General features: G+C 43.7%; 1 protein-coding gene across 1 annotated transcript; it reads right to left on the bottom strand.

Annotated features, from left to right (window-relative positions):
• Positions 1-1,082: 1,082 nt before the first annotated feature.
• On the bottom strand, positions 1,083-19,835 carry MRNIP (MRN complex interacting protein). Its single transcript, XM_060240341.1, has 7 exons — positions 19,560-19,835; positions 9,902-9,961; positions 6,181-6,278; positions 5,436-5,493; positions 4,836-4,954; positions 4,545-4,623; positions 1,083-1,860 (listed from the first exon to the last, which is right to left on the bottom strand). Exons 1-7 carry the CDS (start codon positions 19,617-19,619, stop codon positions 1,333-1,335), a joined length of 1,002 nt encoding a protein of 333 aa, XP_060096324.1. The 5' UTR covers positions 19,620-19,835; the 3' UTR covers positions 1,083-1,332.
• Positions 19,836-22,606: the final 2,771 nt, after the last annotated feature.

Genomic DNA, 22,606 nt, shown 5'->3' with positions numbered 1-22,606 from the left:
AGTATTGTCATCTTTCAAGCCTTGGTTTCTGTCAATTATTTTATATAGGGCTGCACTTAATTAAAACAATACTAAACTCTGGCTAGTGAATTTTTTAAGTAAAAGGAGGGGTAGGTGGGTAATAGCTTTTTTGTTTGGCCTCTGAGGGAGGACTCAGGCCCAGCAACAACTACAGTGTGACTTGCATGCTTGCTACTGTTCAACATCAGCCACTGTGCAAAATTCTAGTGTGTAATAACTACAGTTTCCAGCTCAAGTGCCCATTCTGCTATGGAAGCTCACTGGATGACCTTGGGCTAGTCAGTTTGTTTCATCCTAATGTATCTCACAAGGCTGCCAGGAAGATGGAAAGAAGAAATAGGGGAAGGGGATACAGCCTGTAAAAAAATGGGCCCCCCATGAGGTTTCCCCAGCATGCAACTGGGCCAGCCAAAACTACACAACTGGGACCCAGCCATTGGCTGGTACTACACAACTTGATCAGACTTCATCCAGGGGAGAATGAAGCAGGAAAAAGGAGGCCAAGGGAGGCTTTCAGGGAAGCAAAAGAGGAAATGGGGATGGGACAATGAGATGACCCTGCAAGCCCCTGCAGTTCCCTACATAAAACTATATTTAGTAGACTTAAGCTGAACACACACCCTTTACAAGGCAGATCCATATTTATAACAGGAAGTAGTCACTTTGCTGTACAAGGAAATTACTTCTCTGATGCTGTGCTTGCATACAAGTGAGCTGGGGAGAGCACCTAAAGGATCAGCATCCCATCTGAATTGTCTTTTGCACTCTTAAAAATGGCAATCCACAACCTTATATTTCAGTTGACAACAAGAACTGAATGAAGACAATAACTTATTGCTGCCGATAATTAGTTTCAACAGATCTCACTAGTTATATGGTACTGCAACTGATATCTCCTGGGCAGTCACTTTTACATAACCACCCAAACAAACCCGGTCTAGTAAAAGGATGAAAGTTGTAAAGGCCCTCTGGAACATGGGTGTAAACAGAAAAACTAACTTATTGAGGCAGAGAACATGCTTTTAACTGTTCTACCTATGCCTAACGGTAAACAAACAAGATTTGATCTTAAGAAACATTTTTATTCAACACTGCGCGCCCCCCCCCCAGCTGTAGCAGAAAGGGAAAGGCAAAGTCCATGTCTAATGAAAAATATGTGGGTGGAAAGAAATCTAATGGCAGTTTCATTCTTAGCTACACGACACAGCTTTTAAAGACCATGTTTTTGAACTAAGGTTCTTCTAAGCCATTGAAACAGACTAATAAAAATTAACAAGGCCATAGGAAACAAGCAGAATGCCTGGATATTCTTCAAAGGTAGTCATCAAAGTCCTCTCCAGTAGAAAAAAGGCCACTATTTTGACCTGTTGCAGTAGAGAAAGCAGGATGCACCGAAGGAACGGAGGTGGGTTCCTTTGATAATACCTTTTGAAGATTAACGCAAGGTAAAACTGAAGAATTTTTGGTTTTTATGGGTAGTATGTTGGCTTCTTCAATATGCTTGCTATCTGTCTGCATTTTATCTAGGGCAATAGAGGCAGTCTGCCTTGGTATATGCTGCCATTTTACGGGGCTGTCAATTAAGTTGGCTATTATTTCATTGCTTGCAGCAGCAGATCTTTGGACTTCAGGCATCTGACACTCTACTACAGCAGCAGCAGCCACACTCCTATTAAAAGTCTCTGATGAAAGAAGTTTCATCTGATTAGAAAGGACATTTCTTAACTTTCTCTCTCCATTCTTTCCACATTCCAGAAGTTCATCATCAGCAGAAATCCTCATACTTTTATCTGCAGCATTTCCACAGGTTTGTGCGTCTCTGAAGGAACTTCTTGTGTACTACAGAAGGACAGAAAAAAATGCAATCATATCTCAACTATGACTTGGTGTGGCAGGAGTCCCCAACTCTTTTCCGCCTGTGAAGTTCTGACAGGGTGGTGGCAGGCCTGTTGCTACAGAGGGGCCTCCAGGGTCCTGGCCTCACCACTTTAATCACCATTTCAAGGATCCTGGCCCCACCACTTTCCACCCCCAATTGGCTGAGGTGCACCATCCCCAACCTGCACCCGAGCTGTGCAGAGATGCAGCTCAGAAGGGCAGCAGGTAGGCTTAGAAGCGGTTGACAGGGTCTCTGTTTCCCCTGGCCCCAGCTTTTGCGGCCCAGCCCTGCTTTGTGCTCAGCTCTCCAAGGGTGGCAACGATGGGACAGGGAAATCTTGCAGCTTGTACCCCCATGCAGCCCAAAAGGGCAAGCAGCTCCTTAAAAACCCATTTTGCCACTTTCCCAAAGGGCAGCTGTCTGTCTGAAGCCTGATGGGTATTCCCTGCAGAATGGTCAGACAGAGCAGCTGGACAATGAGTCTCCCACCTGGTGGACCCCCACCCACTCTCCCTGGGCTTCCCGCAGTGACCCTGGCATGAGCAAGTGCCTGAAGGGGAGGGGCAGATGCTTCTGCTGCAGCCCTCTCCTTTCCTTGACACGCCTACCCTGGGCTCAGGACCTCCCGCTGGCTGCCTGGCTGTACTATCCTCTCCCCCCCCCCACAAGAAAGGCAGGTGACAAAGAAAGGCCCAGGAAGAGAAGTGGTGTCCATTCATGACAGGAAAGAGAACAAAAACCTGGGTTTGACTGACCCAGTCTCCCAAACCGGGATGCTACAAGGAAAAGCTCATGGGGTGGGCAGGAGTCAAATAGGAAAGCCCCCCTTTCCCTTCCTCCCAGGTGAGCTGTCTTTGAGGAGGCTTGGAGCAGCACCCTTAGGCACAGGGTGCAAGAGGAAGACATCCATTGAGCAAGCCTCTGCTCCACCCCTTTCCCCTGCCTGCTGTGGCTGGATCCAGTGGAGAATTTTGTTTGGGACAAAGCATTGGTGCCCGTCAGCTCATAGAATTTGACAGTACTGAAGTGTGGAAAACTGGATGACTTCAGTGGCTCGGCCTTTCTTGAAAGCAAATGTTTAGATTCTTGTGACTGAAAGTAAGCAGGTGCCTTGTAGAGTGGTCAAGCAACACAGCTTGTGTGTGGGTTGCCCTCTGCCCATGCCACCACATCGCTCTGTGCATACTGAAAGACCATCTTTTCCCATTTAGTGACTGAGAGAGTTTGATTTCAGCTTTAGCTTAGAGTGGTTTGGGAAGTACAGGGAGTAACTGCAGCAAAAAAAAAAAGTGCCCCACTAAATGAAATATCCTGACTATGTACCCCACTAAACAAAAAATTGTGGCTATGACCTTGGGTGGTAGGCACAACCCCCCCCCCCCCATGGCTGCCACAAAAGGCATAGCCAATCACAGAGTGTCAGAGACTGAGGTCATGCATAACTAATAGTAAGTCATAAACATTTCAGGCAATAGCTATGTTGAATAAGATAGCTTTAAATGAACCCACTATTTAAAATATCTTTTATACATGTTCAGTCACATGATGAAGAGATCCTTGTGCTGTAGTAGCAACTCCTGTTGAAATGACTTTTAAAATATCTGCACAGCCAATCAAATCTCCAATGACCAATCAGAATTCTTGCTGGGCAAAAGCCCCATCTGGTTCCATCCACTTTCTAAAAACCCTTGGTTCATGCCAGAGAATGTGCACTGGGTGCAGTGGCACCCACAGGAATGACATTGAGGACTACTGGCCTAGAGAATGGCTGCAAGGCGGCATGAGCTGGCACCCTAATGCCATTTTCTTTGGAAGGCTTTACCAGGTCACTATATTTTTCAAGTAAACATGGGGTTTAGTTTTCTTCTGCTTTGTTCTATATCATGCAACTGGAGCTCTTTTGCACATTGTTTTGTGACAGTGCATCACCCAATTCTTGATTGCATGAATTGACCTGTTCTGGTGTGAGTAGCTAGTAGGAAGATGGTCTGCTGTTCTGCTGGGATTTGGATTCAATGTTAATAGGCACCTCGAACAGTGAAAGCTTGCATTTGCTCATTGGTTCTCTTCCAAGATCAGGTTACCAAATATATCAGCTTATCCTGTACATCTTATCAGTTAATGGAACATGCTTATAAACAATGTACTTAGGAATGGAGACAGTGAGCTACCAAGGGTCCTATAGTGAAGTCCAACTGAACAGAGATGTAGATCATTAATTCTTTAAAAAGGTAATTTTAGTTTAAGACAGAATACACATTGTTCACAAGCAAAAGTCACATGAGCAGCTTCTATTAATGCTGACTGATAACTCAGCCCTTCCATAGCAAGATTCAGCACTACATCCCATGCAGATGCAGGCCAATCACATGGAAGGGAAGAACAAGTGTTAAAAGTATCAGGGAATAGGGCCTCTAGCAATGGCTAAAGAGAGCACAGCAGTCAGCTTATAAAGACTAAGCCGATTCATTAGTAAGGAGGATAGCTGACTGGTAATATCAAAGGTATTAAAGTTGAGACTATAATTCTTATGTATTTCTATGCATTTGGCAAGAGGCCTTGAGTCATGTTAATTAAGCAAATCTTAGTTCCAAATTTAAACAGTCGATAGTCTTACAGAACATGAAATTTACAACTTTCTTACATTCTTTCCGAATCCAGGAACTCTATTTTCATCAGCTCTCTGGGCATCAATACTGTCTAAGTTGGTCTTCTTATATTTCCTGGGTGATATAAAAAATTAGTCAATGATTAACTCGAATAAATCACCCAGCATGTGGGTGGGGAGAAAGCAAATAGATCTTAGGCCTTTTTTTTTTGCATTTACAATCCCTGGCTCTATTCACATATAGCAGCAATTTTTCTAGCATGTTAACAACATGGCATCATGATGCTGGTAGATTTTTTTTTAAAATAAGGAAAACTGTGCATGCACCTTGGATCCTCTGTTGTGCTATTCAGAAAAGAACAGGTCTGTTTTTCTGTATGCGACATTTTATCTTCCTCATCACAGCTTTTGTCCAGATATTTATTCCAACGGCTGACCTTTTCTTCCTACAAAGTTGCAGAAAGAGCAAATTAATTTATTTTGGTTTTGGTAGTAATAGGAAAAGACAAAGATGCTTGAATTCTTATTTGGCATCCCTCCAACATCGTATGCATACTTTCAAAAATGTCTTCATAACCATAAGGACTAGTAATTTTTTAAAAAGTAGATACTCTCACACAGCTTAATTTTTTCCCAGTGCCACATTTCCTGTGACATGCACAGCAAGTGTTCATAAGCAACTATATATATATATATATACACACACATATATTCCAGAGACCTTTTCTCAATTACCCCGTGTACCCAGCCGCCTGCCTTGTAAGCTCAATTTGCTGCACAGCCATTTAGCAGAATTTTCAGAATAACTGTACAAAACAGTGTCAGCTTAGTTGTTTTCAACCCCTCTAACTTGATTTAAGGGTTTACGACTGGCTGTTCTTTGATTTTGGCTTTGAGATACTATTTGTGTGTTCCATAAGGGCTTGCCTGCCAGTCCAAATTTTCTTCTAGCTTGTTATCCCTCTCTTCTGGTTCTTCAGCGTACCTAAAAATAAATCAATATATTTAAATGGTAATAAATGTATCACTTTGTGAGTTTGTATGCATGCACATGCACACTAGATAGAACATGAACACAAGCTGCAGAAAACTACATAAAAAGACTTAGAAGAATGTTGAGGCCATCAACACAAAACTTGGTGTGGAAATTTGGAAAAATATTGTTAGCATTTTTGGTAGGGGATAAAAAGGAACTCTGTTTAATACAACAAAGGATGACTCATGTAAAGTCGGTGTGTGAAAATCCTGCTAGAAAATTCAGTGGTTTCAGCATGACCGAAACCTCCATTTATAGCAAGCTTAGGGAGCTATACCAAAGGTACTGTAGTCAATAGTTTCACTTCCCAGCCATAAAGGAGTAAGTTGTCCCCAGGAACGGAACTTTTAAGCAGATATTGAACTCTATGTCAAAACCAGCCAGGACACTTCTACAGTTCATTTTCCTTCAAATGCAATGATGAACTTAGACAAACATCCTCCCTCAAGTTTGCCAATACATACTGCAATTAAAGTGGTAGGAACATAATTTAACTACAAGCTTGCACTACATTCATGGATGTTTGCAAAGTGGTTATACACTTCCAGTCCAGATGAATTAAACACAATTTGTATTTAGTTTAGTAAAAATGCAGTATATAAAAAAGGAACAAATAACAAACTATTAATACCATACCAAGGCATATTGATAGATGCCTGCTCTTTCTCTCCTACCAGCATATTTAATTTTTGTACATGGTGCCTGCATTCAGATCCAGAACCCTGGCCAAAAACCTGAAAAGAAGTGAAAATCCTATTAGGACATACTTTCCACAGTTGTTTAGTGTTGCCTTGGCAAGGAAAGATTATCCAAACTCTGAATAACCTTCTGTTCAGCAGCATTCATTTAAGTTTATGCTGTCTAGGTAAAGGTAGTCCCCTGTGCAAACACTGGGTTGTTACTGACCCTGGGGCTGACATCACATCAGAACGTTTTCTTGGCAGACTTTTTACGGGGTGGTTTGCAATTGCCTTCCCCAGTCATCTGCCACTCTACCGTCCTGCCCCAATTGCCATAACCTTATCAGGTGGGACCTAGCAACTGACCAAAAGTTCTCTTTAAAAAGGAAAATAGAAGGTTCTTGAGTCCAAACTGAAGCCAAGAGAAAGTACAGGTATGTCAGGAAACAAGAGCTCGAGCTTAATTAAGGTTTTTTGGGGTTTTTTTTTTACAATACACCTTTTTAAGCTGAACACTAATGTTTACAAAAACAGATTTTATATATGTAAACACACAATATTATACAATAAATATTAAGTATTAAATGGTTCATCTGTATAAAACATTTCAATATTTGTTTAAAGACTATTATCCATACCAGTAGACATAAACATATTTCATCTCAACATATTCCAATCTATATACTAATAGCCATGTGTAGCTGCTGTCTGCAGATACTGAAATCCTTTTAATCTTCAAAAAAATCTTATTTCAGGAAAAGGCAGTATGTGACTCAAAACAGAAATGTTGACTCTTTTTGCTGCCAGGTAGGCCCTTGCCAGGAAAGGGGTGGACATCCTGTCTGCCACACAGGTGCCCTTCCCCTATGGCAGGGGTGGGGAACCTTTTTTCTGCCAAGGGCCATATGGATATTTATAACATCATTCGCAAGCTATACAAAATTATCAACTTAAAAAATAGTGCTTCGCTGAGGGAGAATGATTCAGGCCAGCAAAATTAATGCGAATAATTGTTTTTCTATTTGAACTCGTGGGGAGAGCCTAATCTGACACACACACATACAACCCCGCCCTCGGCACGCCACCCTAGGCAACTGCATAGGTACAGGGCTTTTTTGTAGAAAAAGCCCAGCAGGAACTCAGTAGCATATTAGACCACATCCCCTAATATTAGCATATTAGGTCACACACTCATTAGCATATTAGGGCACACCATCTGGGATAATCGAGTGCAAACTGAATTGGTGGTAGCTGGCTCCCACCCCCCATCCCTGTCACCCCTCCCTCCCTCCCTTCATGTGGAAACTGCAGCTGCTCCCAGCAGACCTTTAAAGGCATCCACATACCCCAGCAGCAGTCCTTCACAATGCCCACCACACTGGCTCCACAGAGGGAGAGAGAGAGAAAGAGGAAGGGAGAAAGGGGGTAGAAAGGGAAATAAAGAAATTGGGGGACGAAAGGGAAATGAAATGGAGGGAAGAAAGGTAAACAAAGGGGGGGAGAAATGGAAAGAAAGAAATGAGGGGGAAACTTACCTGAACTGTGTCAGTAACTTTTCCAGGCCCTGCAACAATTCTGGCCGGCCAGCCAGGCCCCAGGGAGACTGCCACATGGCTCAGTTCGGTCCAGCAATCCCCGAGGACCACACCAAGTGATCTCAAGGGCCGTAAACGGCCCTCGGGAAAGAGGTTCCCCACCCCTGCCCTATGACCTGTCCTGGGGGAGAGGCAAGTCCAGGCCACATGAGTCTTGGTATTTTGCTGTTTCTGGGCCTTTCTACCCTGTCTGCTGGCTCTCTGTGGGTGGCTGGAAGTGGTGTCACAGGGCAGTGGTTGGATTGGCAAATAGTAATTGGCTGCACCTGCATATGCCACTCATAAGGGTGTCATTGATTGCTGTTGTCTGATTGCTGGGTGTTGCTATGGTCTCTAGCATGCTTGATATGCTCTCTGTGTCTGAGGGGTGCGTGTTGTTATTTCCCCCTGCAGAATTTCCATAGGAAATGGAACAGTGGTGCTGCAGCTGACCACCAATGCGTGGCCCTCAGGCCCTCACTGCAGATGAAAATTTCTTTACTTCCTGCACCCATTCACATTCTTGTGTTCTACTTCTCCAGTGTATCTTCTTCTCCAGTGTACTACCATGATTGTGTTAAGAGTTATCACCTGGTCCTGCCTTGGGAGCTCCACACCACAGTTTAGTAGAGAAAATTCTTGAGATGACAGAATTGATTAAGGCTTCCCTCCCAATGAATGAGACAGAAAGCTAGAGCCCAGCCATGTCTCGAGAGTCATCTGAAGGAATCACTCAGGACACTGTCCCACTCTGAGGGAAGAAATATTTTTTCTTCCATTTTCAACGTAACATTAACCACCATGTTGCTCACATAATCAACAAATGCATTGCTTTTTCTTCTGAGGCATGTTTTATAGCAGCATGCTTTTAATCATCATTTTTCAATGGAGGCAGTGGTTAGATGGTTGAAGCAGAGCCAACTGAAACTAAATATATCGAAGATGGAGGTCTTGTAGCTGGATCAAGTTAATGCAGGGGCAAGATGCCAACTTCCTTCCCTTTAATGTATGCCTCTAACACTGGTATCAACCGTCAAGAGTTCAGGGAACCCTGGATGCCTCCTTGTCAATGGAGGCACAGATCACCAAAGTAACTAGGCTGGCATTTCTCCATCTACGCCAGGCAACACTATTGGCTCCCTGCTTATCCCACCAAGCCACAGTGATCCATGCAATTGTTGCCTCCAGACTGGACTCCTGTAACTTGCTCTGTGCAGGGCTATCCTTGAGGTTGATCAGGAAACTCCAACTAGTTCAGAATGCAGCAGTGCAGGTCCATATGGGGACCCTGATCAGAGTACGTATTCAACCTGTGCTCTACCAGCTCCCAGTTGCATACTGGATCAGGTTCAACGATATGGTATTGACCTTCAAAGCTCTAAGTGGCCTGAGACCAACATATCTGAGGGACTGCCACTCTTCGTATGTTCCCTAAAGGGTGCTTTGCTCAGCTAACAGCTATTTGCTGGTGATCCTCAGACTGAAGGCTGTCTGGATATCTATGACCAGGGGCCAGGGCATTTTCAGCCCTTGCTCCAACCTTAAGGAATGCTCTGTCCAATGAGACCTAGGCCTTGTGAGATTTGAAACAATTCTGCAGGGCCTGTAAGACAGATCTGTTCTACCAGGTATATGGCCAAGGATGAGTGGTATCTCCCCACCATGGACCAATACCAATGCTATCTAACAAGGAACTGTTAACACTATGATTGTTAATTTTAACCTAAGTTGTATTTTAACTGTCAATTTTAAATGTTGTGAGCCACCTGGAGCCTTACTGAGTAGGTGAGGGTGGGCTATAAGTTCAATTAATAAAATAAATAATACTATCTGATAGTCTGCATTATATTTTTTCAATCATTATCATGCACTAGCATCTCTGCCAGTTAAAAATGCACTGTTTCATCTTATTATACAGTAAAGCAAATGTGTATCGCAATCTAAAGAAGGTAGTGAATCATGAAACACCATTTTTGCTATTTCTTGTTTAGGAAAGGTGGCAAAGGGTATTACAAAGATCACAAATACTAGAAAAGTCTGAGAGAAAAGAAGGATACATCCTTCTGTCTCTGTAACTCAAAGAACAAAACTCTCAGCACTCACCTTTAGAACTGATTGCTTTTCATTACATATTTTGCAGTTCCATTTTTTGGTCTTTTTAACCTATGATTGAATTACAAATAAAGCCATCAGTCAGCTGCATGTTCAAAATGCATGATACATCAATCTCTCACTAGACACATGTGCATAATGTTCAGTGATTTTCAAGCATAGTATTGAAAGTTCAACATTCTATTATAATGCATTATAACAGAGCATCATATAACCTGGACCAGTAAATATAAGAATTTTGCACCCTGTCTGAATTAGAGAACCAAATTTGTACATTGTGCAAAATTTATTCTGCTTGTGCTATTGTATTGTACTCATGACCCGAGCCACTAAGTTGTGAAACTTCACAAATGCTTTCAAGTCTATGTTCATAACTATTAGAACTAAAATCTTACTTTTAAAAAACATTCTAAAAGCAAGAGTCTCATGATGCTGAACTTTTTGCCCATTACTAAATGACATAATTCTACAGTATAAGAATTAAATTGGAATATTCACAACAGCACTATCCATAATTCAATTCCAACCCACAGATCCAGAATGACCATTGGATACTTACCATGAGGGGTCCTTCTCCTCTGAGGATAAGGAGGACACCTTGTGGGTGATTCCCAACTTCCCAGTAGGGAGGCAGGACTAAATTTTAACTTCCTGTTTCTGTTGGGAATCGCCCTCAAATCAGTTCAGTAACTCCTGTAAGCAGTAGGGACCTCCATTGAACTGGAAAAGATAACTGGAGAACCATTTATACTAGAAAACTTAAACAGCCAGAAAGAACAGAGAAATTAGATAAGCATAGAGAAACATGAACATTTGAAATTGTAACTACTTTTCTGTTTTCCTTTCTTTCTTTTTTAACTTCTGAGGCATATCAATGGCTAGCCAAATAGGGACGGGCCAAGGTGTTCTCCTTATCCTCAGAGGAGAAGGACCCCTCACGGTAAGTATCCAATGGTCGTTCTCTGAGGCAGGACGACACCTTGTGGGACATCTTAAAGCAGTGTCCCTAGAAATTGGGTGGGCCTTCGCCATCGGTGTCCCCCAGAATGTGCTGTAGGACTTTTCTACCAAAGGCCGCATCAGCAGAATTGTATACGTTGATCTTCTAATGCCTGATGAAAGTCGACATAGAAGATCAGGCAGCTGCTTTGCAGATCTGTTCTGGTGAGGCTCTATTTACCATTGCTGCATTCATTGCTGCACTTCTTACCGAGTGAGCTGTCAGGCCTTGTGGTGGAGGAATCTTTTGGGCTTTATACGCCTCGGTGATGCAAAAGTGCAAGGTTTTACTGATTGCGGTGTTGGACATCTTCTTGCCTGTGTGCGGTACAGAAATGTTCACAAATAGGGAATCAGTTTTGCAGATATCCCTAGATCTCTCAATGTAGCTTTTTATGGTCTTCTTACGTCCAACTTGTGCCACAGCCTTTCTTTTGGATGCGTTGGATTAGGACAAAATGAAGGTAAGTATAGCTCTTGAGACCTGTGGAAATTAGTCCACCTTAGGTTTGAAGGTGAGGTCCAGCTGAGAACTACTTTTTCTTTATGGAATATACAGAGGTCCTTACGGACTGACAGTGCTTCCTGCTCAGATATCCTCCTGGTCGATGTAATTGCCACCAAGAAAATAACCTTCATTCTAAGGAATGCTAGCAAGATCTCCTTGACGGGTTCAAAGGGAGACTTTGTTAGTGCAGAGAGCACCGTGTTAAGCTTCCAGGTAGAAAATCTGTGTACCTGAGGAGGTAGAGTAAGGGTAGCACCTCTCAGAAATCTACTAATGTGAGGATGTAAGGAAAGTGTGGTCTTGTCCCCACAATCTAACACTGATGATAGAACTGCCACCTGCTGTTGAAGTGTGGCTGTCGCCATTCCATCCTGGAGGACCTGAAGTATCGCTTTCATCTCAGGTTGTACAGGATTGACTTGTTTTTGCTTGCACCAACGTACGAATGCTTTCCATGTCGTATTATAAATGCTAGTATTGTCTCTGTTACCTGTTCTGAGTACCCTAACTTCAGCAACTTTGACCTTTCAATCTCCATGCAGTCAAGCAAAACCATTCTGGACGAGGATGATAAATTGGTCCCTGATTCAGCATGTCCTCCAATATTGGTAGGGTCAAGGGCTGTTGTGTTGACAACTCCTGAAGGTCTGCGAATCAGGGACGTCTCGGCCACTATGGAGCTATGATTATGACCTCGGCTCACAGTAGTCTGATCCTCCTTATTAGTCTTGGAATTAGTGGAATCGGTGGAAGAGCAAACAGTAGAGTCTGTGGCCACTGGGCTGTTAGTGCATCTGTGTCCTCCGCTTTTGGATGGAAGAAGCGAGAGAAGCAGCGTTTCAGTTTGTTGTAGTGGGGAGATGCAAATAGGTCCACTTCTGGCTGCCCGAAATGATCTAGTATAATCTGAAACAGATCCCTCTTCAGAGACCACTCTCCTTGACGTATTCGTTGACGGCTGAGCCAGTCCACCTGGACATTGGTAGAGCCCTTCACATGTTGCGCTCTGAGCAACGCTAAATGAACTTGAGCCCACAACATTAGATGAGACGCTTCCCTGAGTAACAGAGTGGATTTGGAACCCACTTGCCTGTTGAGGTATGCTTTTGCTGAAACATTGTCTGTCCTGACCAGAACATGAAGGTTGCTGATCCTTGAGGCAAAGTGTATTAATGTTAGTCTGATTGCTCTCAATTCCAACACGTTGATTGGAAGTCTGGTCTCTTCCTGATTCCATGTACCTTGAACTGGTACCCCGTGGCATGGCATCCGTATAAATTTGAGTCCATTTCTTGACCCAAAAATACTTCCTCTGAGTTAAATTGGAAATCTTGGTCCACTAGCGGAGTTGGACCTTTAGTTTCAGCGGTACTTTTATGGGACAGTCTGTTTTCTTTGATATGCAGAATTGGTAAGGACGAAGAAAGTTTTGAAGGGGTCTGGCATAGAATCTGCCCCATTGAATTAAGTCTATGGTTGCAATCATCAGACCTTGTAGTGTTGCCAGAGACATCAGGGAGGACATCTTGCTTGAATTATCGATGCAGTCTACTCCTTTATCTTCTGTGTTTTCTGATAAGGAAGGTAAAGGCAATTCTGCGTTGTGCCTATGATGACCCCTAGGTGTTCCAGGCAATGAGTTGGATCCAATGAACTCTTTTGTCTGTTCATCAGAAAGTCGTAATTCTGAAGAGCCCGTATGGTCTTGTTGGTATCTAACTGGGCTCTATCCAAGGAGAGTGCTCGAAAAAGAATGTCATGTACGTATGGATGAATATGAACTCCCTGTTCTCAGTATGACTACCAAGTTGACTAGCACATTGGTGAACACTCTCAGGGCCGATGACAGACCAAAAGGTAGTGCCCTGAATTGTAGGTGTTGATCCAGATAGCAGAATCGAAGTTATTTTCTGTGTCCCACAAAGACTGGTATGTGTAAATACGCCTCCGTGAGGTCGATTGATGTGAGCAATTCTCTTGGTTGAAAAACTTCTGTGTATTGAGCGAAGGGTTTCCATTCGGAACTTTTTGGCAAGAATAAATGTATTCAGAAATTTTAGATCTAATACTGCTCTCCAATCTCCGGAACTGTGAAAAATATTGAATATACTCCCTTTTTTTGTTCTTCTGGTGGTACGGGTTTTATTGCCCTTATTTCTAACAGATGTCAAATGGCTTGAAGTGTTCGTTCTCTCTTATTTGGATTTGTGTGACTTGGGGAGCAAACGAAGTGATTTGGTGGCAGTTTCTGGAATTCTAATTTGTACCCGTTAGTGACTATTTCTTTGCACCAAATGTCTGCCGTGGAGTTTTGGCATTCATGTTGAAAGTGTAGCAGACAGACTTCCAGTTTCGGTGATGCGCTGTTAGGAGCGGCTCGGACTAGCATGTCCAGAGTCACTTCTAAATCTGACAGCGGAAAGAAAGAAATTGTAGTAGACGTCCGCCGACTGGCAACGTTGCATAGTCATGCTTTGTTTGATTTGTTGTCTCTCTCCAGTTTTTTCGGACTGCTTATTTCCAAATTTGTTGAATCTACTGACGTTGCTGCAACGAAAGGATAGCTTGTTGGAATTCCATGAGCCTCTTCTACTTTCTTGATGGTAGCATGGCAACGTACATTGCGCATGAAACAAAGATTGATATGTTTGTCCGCTGTCCTGGCAACGTATAAATTTTGGCATTGCTCTTTTTGTCTTTGGTGTCCACTAAAATTTTGTCTAGGGCTTGGCCAAAAAGTTGATCCCCCTAGAATGGGTAAGACATCACGATATTCTTAGAGTGTGTGTCCGCTGACCATGCTCTCCACCAAATAGAACATCTCGCTGCAGTCGTGGATGCTATGGCTCTGGAAGCAAAAACCATGGAATCCAGGGTGGAGTCTGCCAAAAAGGACGCAATTTGCCCCTTCCACTGTGTGGTGATCTTCCTCCGGAATCTTAGCAATTAGCTTCCTCATCCACACTATGGACGCTCTGGCTACCATAGAGCCAATTGCAGATGCTTTAAGTGCCATAGAGGATGCTTCGTGAACCCTCCTTAATGCAAATTCTGCCTTCTTATCTATGTGGTCCTTCAGTGTGCCTTGTCCATCCTCGGATACCAGACCGTATCTCTGAAGAGCTGCAACTGGAGCATCAACTAAGGGTATTTGTAAAAAGCTGTTAGTAAATGAGTATAACTGGTAAAGTTTTTTAAGAAAGCCAGGATATTGTTTATTGGCAAATGGCTTCTCCCACTCTGCTCGCATTTGCCTCTCAAAAAACTTTGGAAATGGAAAAGCTTTTGCATAAGTTGCTTTTTGAGGAAAAAATTCTGTGTCCCCCTCCTTGTGCTTCACTCTTGATTTTTCCTCCTCCTCCTCCACATCAGGATTATCATGTAGGTCTAGAGCAGTAAGGGTTTTAACAAGTAGATATTGGTAGTCTTCTGTTCTAAAAACCTCTGAGCAGGTTCTGGGACCTCTATCTCTAGGCCTTCCTCATCAGACAGGAATTCCCCTTCTTCCTTATCACTGAGTCTTTCAGATTGCTCATCTCTAGAGGAAGATGAATCTCCCTTCCTATGAGAAGCCGCCCCTTGCTTTTGTGCAGCTTTTGTGGGTCATTTGGTCTCCTTTTGGGGGAAGGTGAGGGAGAAGAAGATGAAGAGGATCTGTGTCTTGTCTTACTACGTTTTTTTACAAAACTGCTGCATTTCTTCCCTCATTTGGTCTCTCATAACAGAAAAGAAATTACTGGGAGGTAGCATAGGGATCATGTCTTCCTGAGCATTCTCTCGAGTAGCCTCTAATTGTCTACTTGTGAGGAGAGTGTAGAAGCGGCACTAAACCCCGCCGCAGCTAGGGCACCGGTGACATCATCTCTGCCCCCCGAAAAGGTACCTGGCTCGCTTATCTCATCACCTCCATTGTTGCGAAATGATTCAGTAGTGCGATGCATTCCGCTGCTTGCCAGCGCATTGCTACTCGAGCAGCCTGTTTTGATGCACATTTTATTGCGCCACAAGATGGCAGTTTCAATGGGGAGTTCCGAGCAAGCTGTCCTTGGGTCTTGCCAGCTCCACTTTTCCGTTGGGCACTTAAAGGCTTGCACTCCCCTCCTGAAAGGAAGCTGTCGTCAGAATGCCTCATCCGATTAAGCTGGTGTTGTCTGCAACCAGAGAACGCCATTAAGTGGCCTTAAATGGAGGTTGGAGTGCCTTGACGCGATCCCTGGCAAAAGGGCAGGGTGAAAGTTAGGCAAGGGAGAAGGTAGGATTGAAAACTGAGTAAAAGATGACAGGAAATAGATAAGAGATGTTTTAAGAATATAGTTGAATAATAGTATTGAGAGGAATGAGGTTGGGCAAAGCCTATACTCGATGCTATCCCTACAGAGGCAGGAAAAGAACTGAGTTGAGGGCGACTCCCAACGGAAACAGGAAGTTAAAATTTAGTCCTGCCTCCCTACTGATAGGTTGGGAATCATCCACAAGGTGTCCTCTGAAGGAAAGTCAACGGTCTGGCAAACCAACCTTTCATCTATAGACTTAGAAGGCAGCCTTAAGCCTCTGTGTACTTTGCCCTTATGCAAGACTGCTGAGGGCCTTGGAATGTTTTGTACCCTTTCACCTCCTTCCTGGAACACGCATTTGAGGTATAGCTAAGGTAAACATCTGTCTCCTTATTCTGCATACTTCTAGTAAATGATTGTGTAAAGAAGAATGTATAAAATAAACGACCACTGTCAGACAGACAGAGACTTGCACAGAGAACCTGAACCCTGCGTCGTGATTTCTACAGTCCTCCTGCCTCAGAGGAAGAACTGAAAGAACCAAGTCTTCCATTCCTAACCACCCCTATTCAAATGCAATAGTGACCCTTCCACAATCCAGGGTATGTGAAATGCAGACTGCACGATGCTAAAAGCAGATGTATCATTGAAAAGTAGTGGCAAATACTCCCAGGAGTTTCAAGCTAAAGCATGCAAGACGAAATAATAATAATTAACAATTACAACAAAACAACAACATGCTGAGTTCTCTTGTCAATTAATGGCACACAATGATTTGCTAGTATTCAGGTCACTCAGAGGCTGTTTTTTCATATTGTAATTTTATAACAGAAGATCACTGGTATCTAAAAAGGAAAGAGACTTTTCCTCCTCTTCTCCCTATCAGGAATATGCTTGGCCTTGTTTAGACATTTAAACCTACTGGAACATCCCTTGAGAGTTTGCATCATGTGAATGACTAATTGTGAGAACTTTGGGGGTCAATGGCTGATTCAACTAAAAACAAAAGAACTCCCCACCATACACACACACAAAAGAAAAGCAACCTCTTCTCTTCCCCAGAGAGTGAGAAATATTGTAGACAGCTGTACTGGTTCATAGCAAACAAAACTATAGTTAACATAGTACCTTCTCGTAAGGATAGTGAAGCCTTTAGCCTAGTCTACTTTGTTCACACAATTATTTGGCTTGCATAGCGCCAGGCATCCCTCTCCATAGGCCCATCTCTCAACCAAAGCACATTTTTAAAAGATGTAATGATCTGAACTAGGCCTTTGTCACACTTTCTGAGTAAAACACCACACATCAGAAGAATGTTGATACTCCAACCTGTGAGATGAGTAACCATTGTTTAGTCCTTGTTATTGTTGATTGTGTTCTACTTGTATAGGGCTAAACTGTCAGGGCACCCTGATCATGACAACACAGAAACACTGGCTGTACTTCGACAAATCAGTATTTGGGCAGTAACAATCTACCATCCAAAAGTGATAGTTTCAGAATTAGGGTCTTGAGACATTCTGCTTTAATTTCTTGTCTCCACAACACTGTGAGGTTCTGTAAAGCATGGTAGATCAGTATCCAATAAATGTTTAAATGAAAGCACTACCATTATTTTATTTTAAACTATATTCCCTGTAGTTCAGTTCTAAAATAAAAAGTGGGAGGATTCACGCTGGCATGAAACCCCTTCACCACCTCAGATGGTGGTGCAACCAAGATGCTTTTGCCTTATAAGCATATTTAAAGACCAATTTTTTTAAAACCAGCAGTAATTATTTCACTGTACTAGTTTTACAATAAGTTTGCTTTTGGAAGTATAAATATTGGACCAGGATAAAATATCTTCTAATTGTTAATTGTTCTAATTGTTAATGCTTTTATTGAACAGGAACACACAGGAAGGCAGTTCTGACTGGCCTTGGTGTTGGGTGTGTGTGTGTGTGGCCTAATACGCAAATGAGTTCCTGCTGGGCTTTTTCTACAAAAAAGCTCTACTTTTTTTTAATATTCAGTCAATTCTTTACTAGTCTATTCACCAAATCTGTTTTGACTAGTAGTCAAACTCCTAACCCTACTCAAAGGTGAGTTCTGTTCCTAAAACAGCATCCCAGTTTAGATTTATCAACTATACTTGGGTACTGGCCAGGTATTCTGCAAATGAAGTGCCTGACAGATCATATTATTTAAAAGCAATTGTCTCTCATTCAGAACCTCCCAGAAATCACAGGCTTTGTTTTTACTTATTACTTCTTATGTAGTCAACACTCATTATTACCAAGGCTGGCACGTGGAAGTAGGTCAAGTAGGCAGCTGCCTTGGGCACCACTTGGCCTCAGGGCGCCATGAGGTGCCCCATCTCCCCGCCACTGTTTGCCTCCCTGCAGCGGCCCATGGCCGTTCACTTCCCCGTGGTGGCCTGCAGCCGTTAACCTCCTTGCGGCTGCCTGCTGCTGCCCCCTCCACACGGCTGCCCGCTACTGCCCCCTCCCCACCCACCACCGTTTGTCTCCCTGTGGTCACCCGCTGCCCTCCCCACAGCCACCCGTCTGCCCTCCGATTGCCTGTCGGCCGCCACCATCTACTTCCCCTCACTTGCTGTTGTCCCCTGCTGCCATTCCTGCCCACCCTCTGTGCCGGCTCAGCAAAGTCGGGGGGGGGCACACGTGGCAGTGACTTAATAATGATGTCACTGCCATGCGCTCCCCCTGGACTCTACTGAGCCGGCGCAGGGAGTGGGCGAGGGGAAGTAAACGGCAGTGGCCAGCGGCCATGGAAAGGGCAGTGATGTCATTATGATGTCATTGGTGTGCATGAAAAAAAACCTAGGGGGGCAGAAGTCGGGAATTCGGCCTAGGGGCGCAGGCACCCCTAGCCTCGGGCCTGATTATTACAAAGAACTTTTATTTATCTATTGATACTCCATGTTTCTCCACAATGAGGACTCAAAGCAGCTTACTTCATTCTCCTCTCTTCAACTGTACCCTCACAACAACCTTGTGAAGCAGGGTTAAGCTGAGTGTGTGAGACAGACCCAAGGTCACCCCACAGAGCAAGGATTCAGTTTTGGGCTTCCTAAATCCTAGTCCGCCATTCTAATCCAGTGGTTGCCAACATAGCGCCCATGGGCACCAGCACTTGCTGACACCTTTCTTGGTACCCATCAAGTGTTTTTGAAAATTGGGTGGGGCCAAGTCAGGCTCCTGCCCAGATGGGTTTTGGATTCACCACTGAAGATATGATAGACTATGAAGATTAAGATAACATTGTTTCAGCAGGGTTTGTTTTATTATCCCTCATTCCTCTTTCCCAATGCATTTTTAAAATTTCCCCTCTTCTCCTCTGCACTTGAACCTCCTCCTGCAGCAGCCATTTTGTGGTTAAGCCTATCATTCTGTCGGAATTCCAAAGGTACCTACAGGCTCAAAAAGGTTAGGGACCCCTGTTCGTAATCATTACACCACTTTGCTTAACGGGGACATACAAAACTGCCTTATAGTGAATCAAGACCACTGGTCCATCAAGGTCAGTACTGCCTAGTCAGACTGGCAGCAGCTCTCCAGCGTCTCAGGCATTTCACATCACTGCCTGATCCTTTTTAACTGGAGGTACCGGCGACTGAACCTGGGATCTTCTGCCATGCTAAGCAGATGATGTATCACTGCGCCACAGCTCCTCTCCTTCCACCAGCACCAGTGCTCATTTTTTAGGACGAAATACTCCTTCTATTAATGCATTAGTCACTTGCAAACAGGAAGCCCTCTCTTCAGTTCTTTAGAATCTGCGTTTAGCCTACAACGATAAAGCCAATCCCGCCAGGGCTAAAAACCGCACACCTCAGGCTACCTCACCTCCTGGTTGCCTTTACCTGCTGGACTTGAAATATGTGACAGAAGCAGCATCTCAGTACTTGAAACTGCTGAGCCATTTAGGGCCCCAGAGTTGGAGGCAGTCGATATTCCTCTGGTCCACAAGCGGCTTGGAATTATCATGCGACTAACAGAATCTTTGAACGGCTCCCGCACTATGTTTCTGCTCCAGCCCCACTCCCCGTTCTAGCATTATTACTTTTCAACAAACGGAGCATTCGGCGGGAATTTATGAGCGCCCGCCCCACAGAGCCGTCCCTGTTTCATAGGAAAACCCTATTGGTCAAACTGTGCCCGTGCAGCCGCAAAAGGTTCAGAATGCACGAAGCCAGTGGATGAGAAGAACGAGGCTTCCGAAAGAGCCTGTCAAAAACGTGGGCGTGCCAAACGGAGAGCTGTTTTGCTTTCTTAGTGATTTTTGACGCTTCAGTTCTTTTTCGGCCTCCGCCGTGGTAGTTGATCCGAGTGATAGCTGATCGTAAGAGACAATGGAGAAATCTTGGACAATAACATCACACTGACTTGGAAGCACCTTGCTCTTCCCCCCACCCCGCTACACTTCCCGTACTTTTTCTAACAGCTATGAAAACGCGTAAAAGAAAAATGTAGGAGTTGAGGAATGGGAGTTTGTTCTTAAATGTTTCTTGCTCCAAGAAGTGAAAGATAAACATTCCAGTAGTACCATCTCCATGTTGTAGTGGGCAGAGCCACAACTAGTTCATTTTGCATCTGAGCCATTCACAGTAGTGGGGGGGGGGGTTTGTAGAAAAAGCTCAGCAGGAATCATTTGCATATTAAGCCACACCCCCATCACAGCCAGAATTGCGTTCCTATGAATTTCTGCTCAAAAAGAGCCCTGGGACTTATTTGGAGGTAAACAAATAACAAGAGTAACAATGTTTACTTTAATCATTATGTACTTTTATGCACAGCTTTGCGCACCATGAGGTGTGCTTCACTAGCCTTGCCCTTGTTACAGCTCTCAAGCCAGGAGAAGCTGAGGCTCAGAGAACATGGGTAGAACATTGTGCTTGAGAATACCAACTTTGTGCAACATCTCCATCCTTGCCTTCAATTTCAGCTTATTCCCCTTTATCCACTTGGGCAGGCCTCTAAGCAATGATCAAGGAGAGTGATCACAGGATTTGAAAGCTTAGTTAAACATAGCATTGTGTCAGCTGTGTATTAATGACACTCAACAGCACAGCTACCGCTAATCTGATCAGTGGCCATCCCCTATAGATGTTAAAAAGCACGTGAGGGTACAGAACCCCCCCACCCTTTGCTCCACAAGAAAGCGCCCAGGCTGAATGATTCATCATTCCCAATGAATAGTCTGCTGCAGACAGAAAAGACTGAAACCATTGAACAGTTCTTGCTACCTTAAAGCTAGGCTCTGAGTAGTTCAATAAGATGGCAGTCATGGTCAGCCATATTAAAAGCAGCCAAGAATCCAACAGTGTTAACGGGGAAGCACTACCCATGTCCATTTGTAGTTTTAGATATTCAACCAGCTATAGGGTTGCCACTGCCAGGTCTGTTGGAAAATACCTGGAGACTCTGGGGGTGGATCTGAGAGAGGGTGGGGTTTGTGGAGGGGCGGGGCCTCAGCATGATACAACGCCATAGAGTCCACCTTTCAAAGCAGTCATTTTTCCAGGGGAGCTGATTTCTGCCAGCTGGAGACCAGTTGTAAAAGCAGGAGATCTCCAGGCCCCACCTGGAGACTGGCAACCTTATCAAAGTTGCCCAAAAGCCAGGCTGAAACCAAGAATGAAAGGTCCAAGGGAAGAAATAATATCCAGGTGCACTTGAAGTTGCCTTGTCACCATTCAGTCACCTTGCCCCAAAAATGAAAGACTGACTGTGGTCCAATAGTTCTCAAACGGTGGATTGGGATCCAAAATTGGGTCATCACTCTCTCACAAGAATGTTACAAGCCTGGGGTGGGGGATGGTGAGAGAAGGCTCAATATCACATTTTAGATTCCCTCTGCATAATGTGTGAAACAGCCATACAATTCAGTCTGTAGTTCAATAAAAGTACGTATACATACAGAAAAGTGAAAAATAAAATATAAAGCTGGGCACAGTAGCATCACCTGATGATTCTTTAATTTTGTTGGGTAGGAGGAAAAGCGCTCTGACTTGGCAGAAAGATGGAATATAAATTTTGTATATAAAATAGTGTGAAGATAGAATCACAGAGTCAGAAAGGACCACCAGCATCATCTAGTCCAATCGCCTTCACAATACAGGAAATTCACAAATACCTTCCTCACATACCTACCCAGTGACCCCTGCTCTGTGCCCAGAAGATGTCAAAAAACCCTCCAGGATCCCTGGCCAAACTGGTCTAGAGAAAAATTGCTGCCTGACCCCAAAGAGGCAATCAGCATTTTCCTGGGCATGTAAGAAAGGGCCACAAGAACTGATTAAACCCTTCCTGCTCCCCTTTCCATGATTTGCCTAAATTCACAGAATCAGCATTGCTGTCAGATGGTCACTTAGCCTCTGTTTAAAAACCTCCAAAGAAGAAGAGCCCACCACCACTTGAGGAAGTCTGTTTCACTGAGGAACAGTGCAAGTGGATCCTGAAAAGCAGAAAAATTAAGAAGTCAGTCCCACTTTAAAAACTACTGCACTGGTCTAGTTTGCCAAACCCTTTTTAGCTGAAGGCCCTTTCAGCATTTGACAGCAAGCATTATCTAGAAACTTTAAGAAGCCAAGGAAGACAAGGGAAATTCTTGTACAAAAAACTCCATCCATTGATATCCTATGGGCATAGTTTCCTCACATTTGAAATCCTGGCCTCCTTTTGTATTCATGAAAGCTCATACATACTGTGCCACAAATTTTGTTAGTAATTAAGGTGTTATTGGACTCATGCTTTTCCCTTTGCTCTTTATGTTTCACTTATTTGCCATCTAGTGGGCGGACTGAATATCTGCAGCTTGTTTACATGCAAGAGCCTGTATTGTCTGAAATTACAAATTGGTTCAAATAGGAGTACATTTGTCAGTCAGCTGAATGTATGATCTGATTCC

The sequence above is a fragment of the Heteronotia binoei genome, chromosome 5 (assembly GCF_032191835.1).
Source record: "Heteronotia binoei isolate CCM8104 ecotype False Entrance Well chromosome 5, APGP_CSIRO_Hbin_v1, whole genome shotgun sequence".
In the NCBI taxonomy this organism is placed as follows: Eukaryota; Metazoa; Chordata; class Lepidosauria; order Squamata; family Gekkonidae; genus Heteronotia; species Heteronotia binoei.
Note: the sequence above shows the minus strand (reverse complement) of the source record. Positions and strands in the feature narration are given on the sequence as shown.

Coding starts and splice junctions, on each gene's coding strand:
- MRNIP (XM_060240341.1), bottom strand. CDS start 19,619: ATGGCTCAGCAGTTTCAAGTACTGAGATGCTGCTTCTGTCACATATTT. Junction 9,962..19,559: donor ACATATTTCAAGTCCAGCAG/GTAAAGGCAACC, acceptor ATTCAATCATAG/GTTAAAAAGACCAAAAAATG. Junction 6,279..9,901: donor AAAAGCAATCAGTTCTAAAG/GTGAGTGCTGAG, acceptor ACTTCTTTTCAG/GTTTTTGGCCAGGGTTCTGG.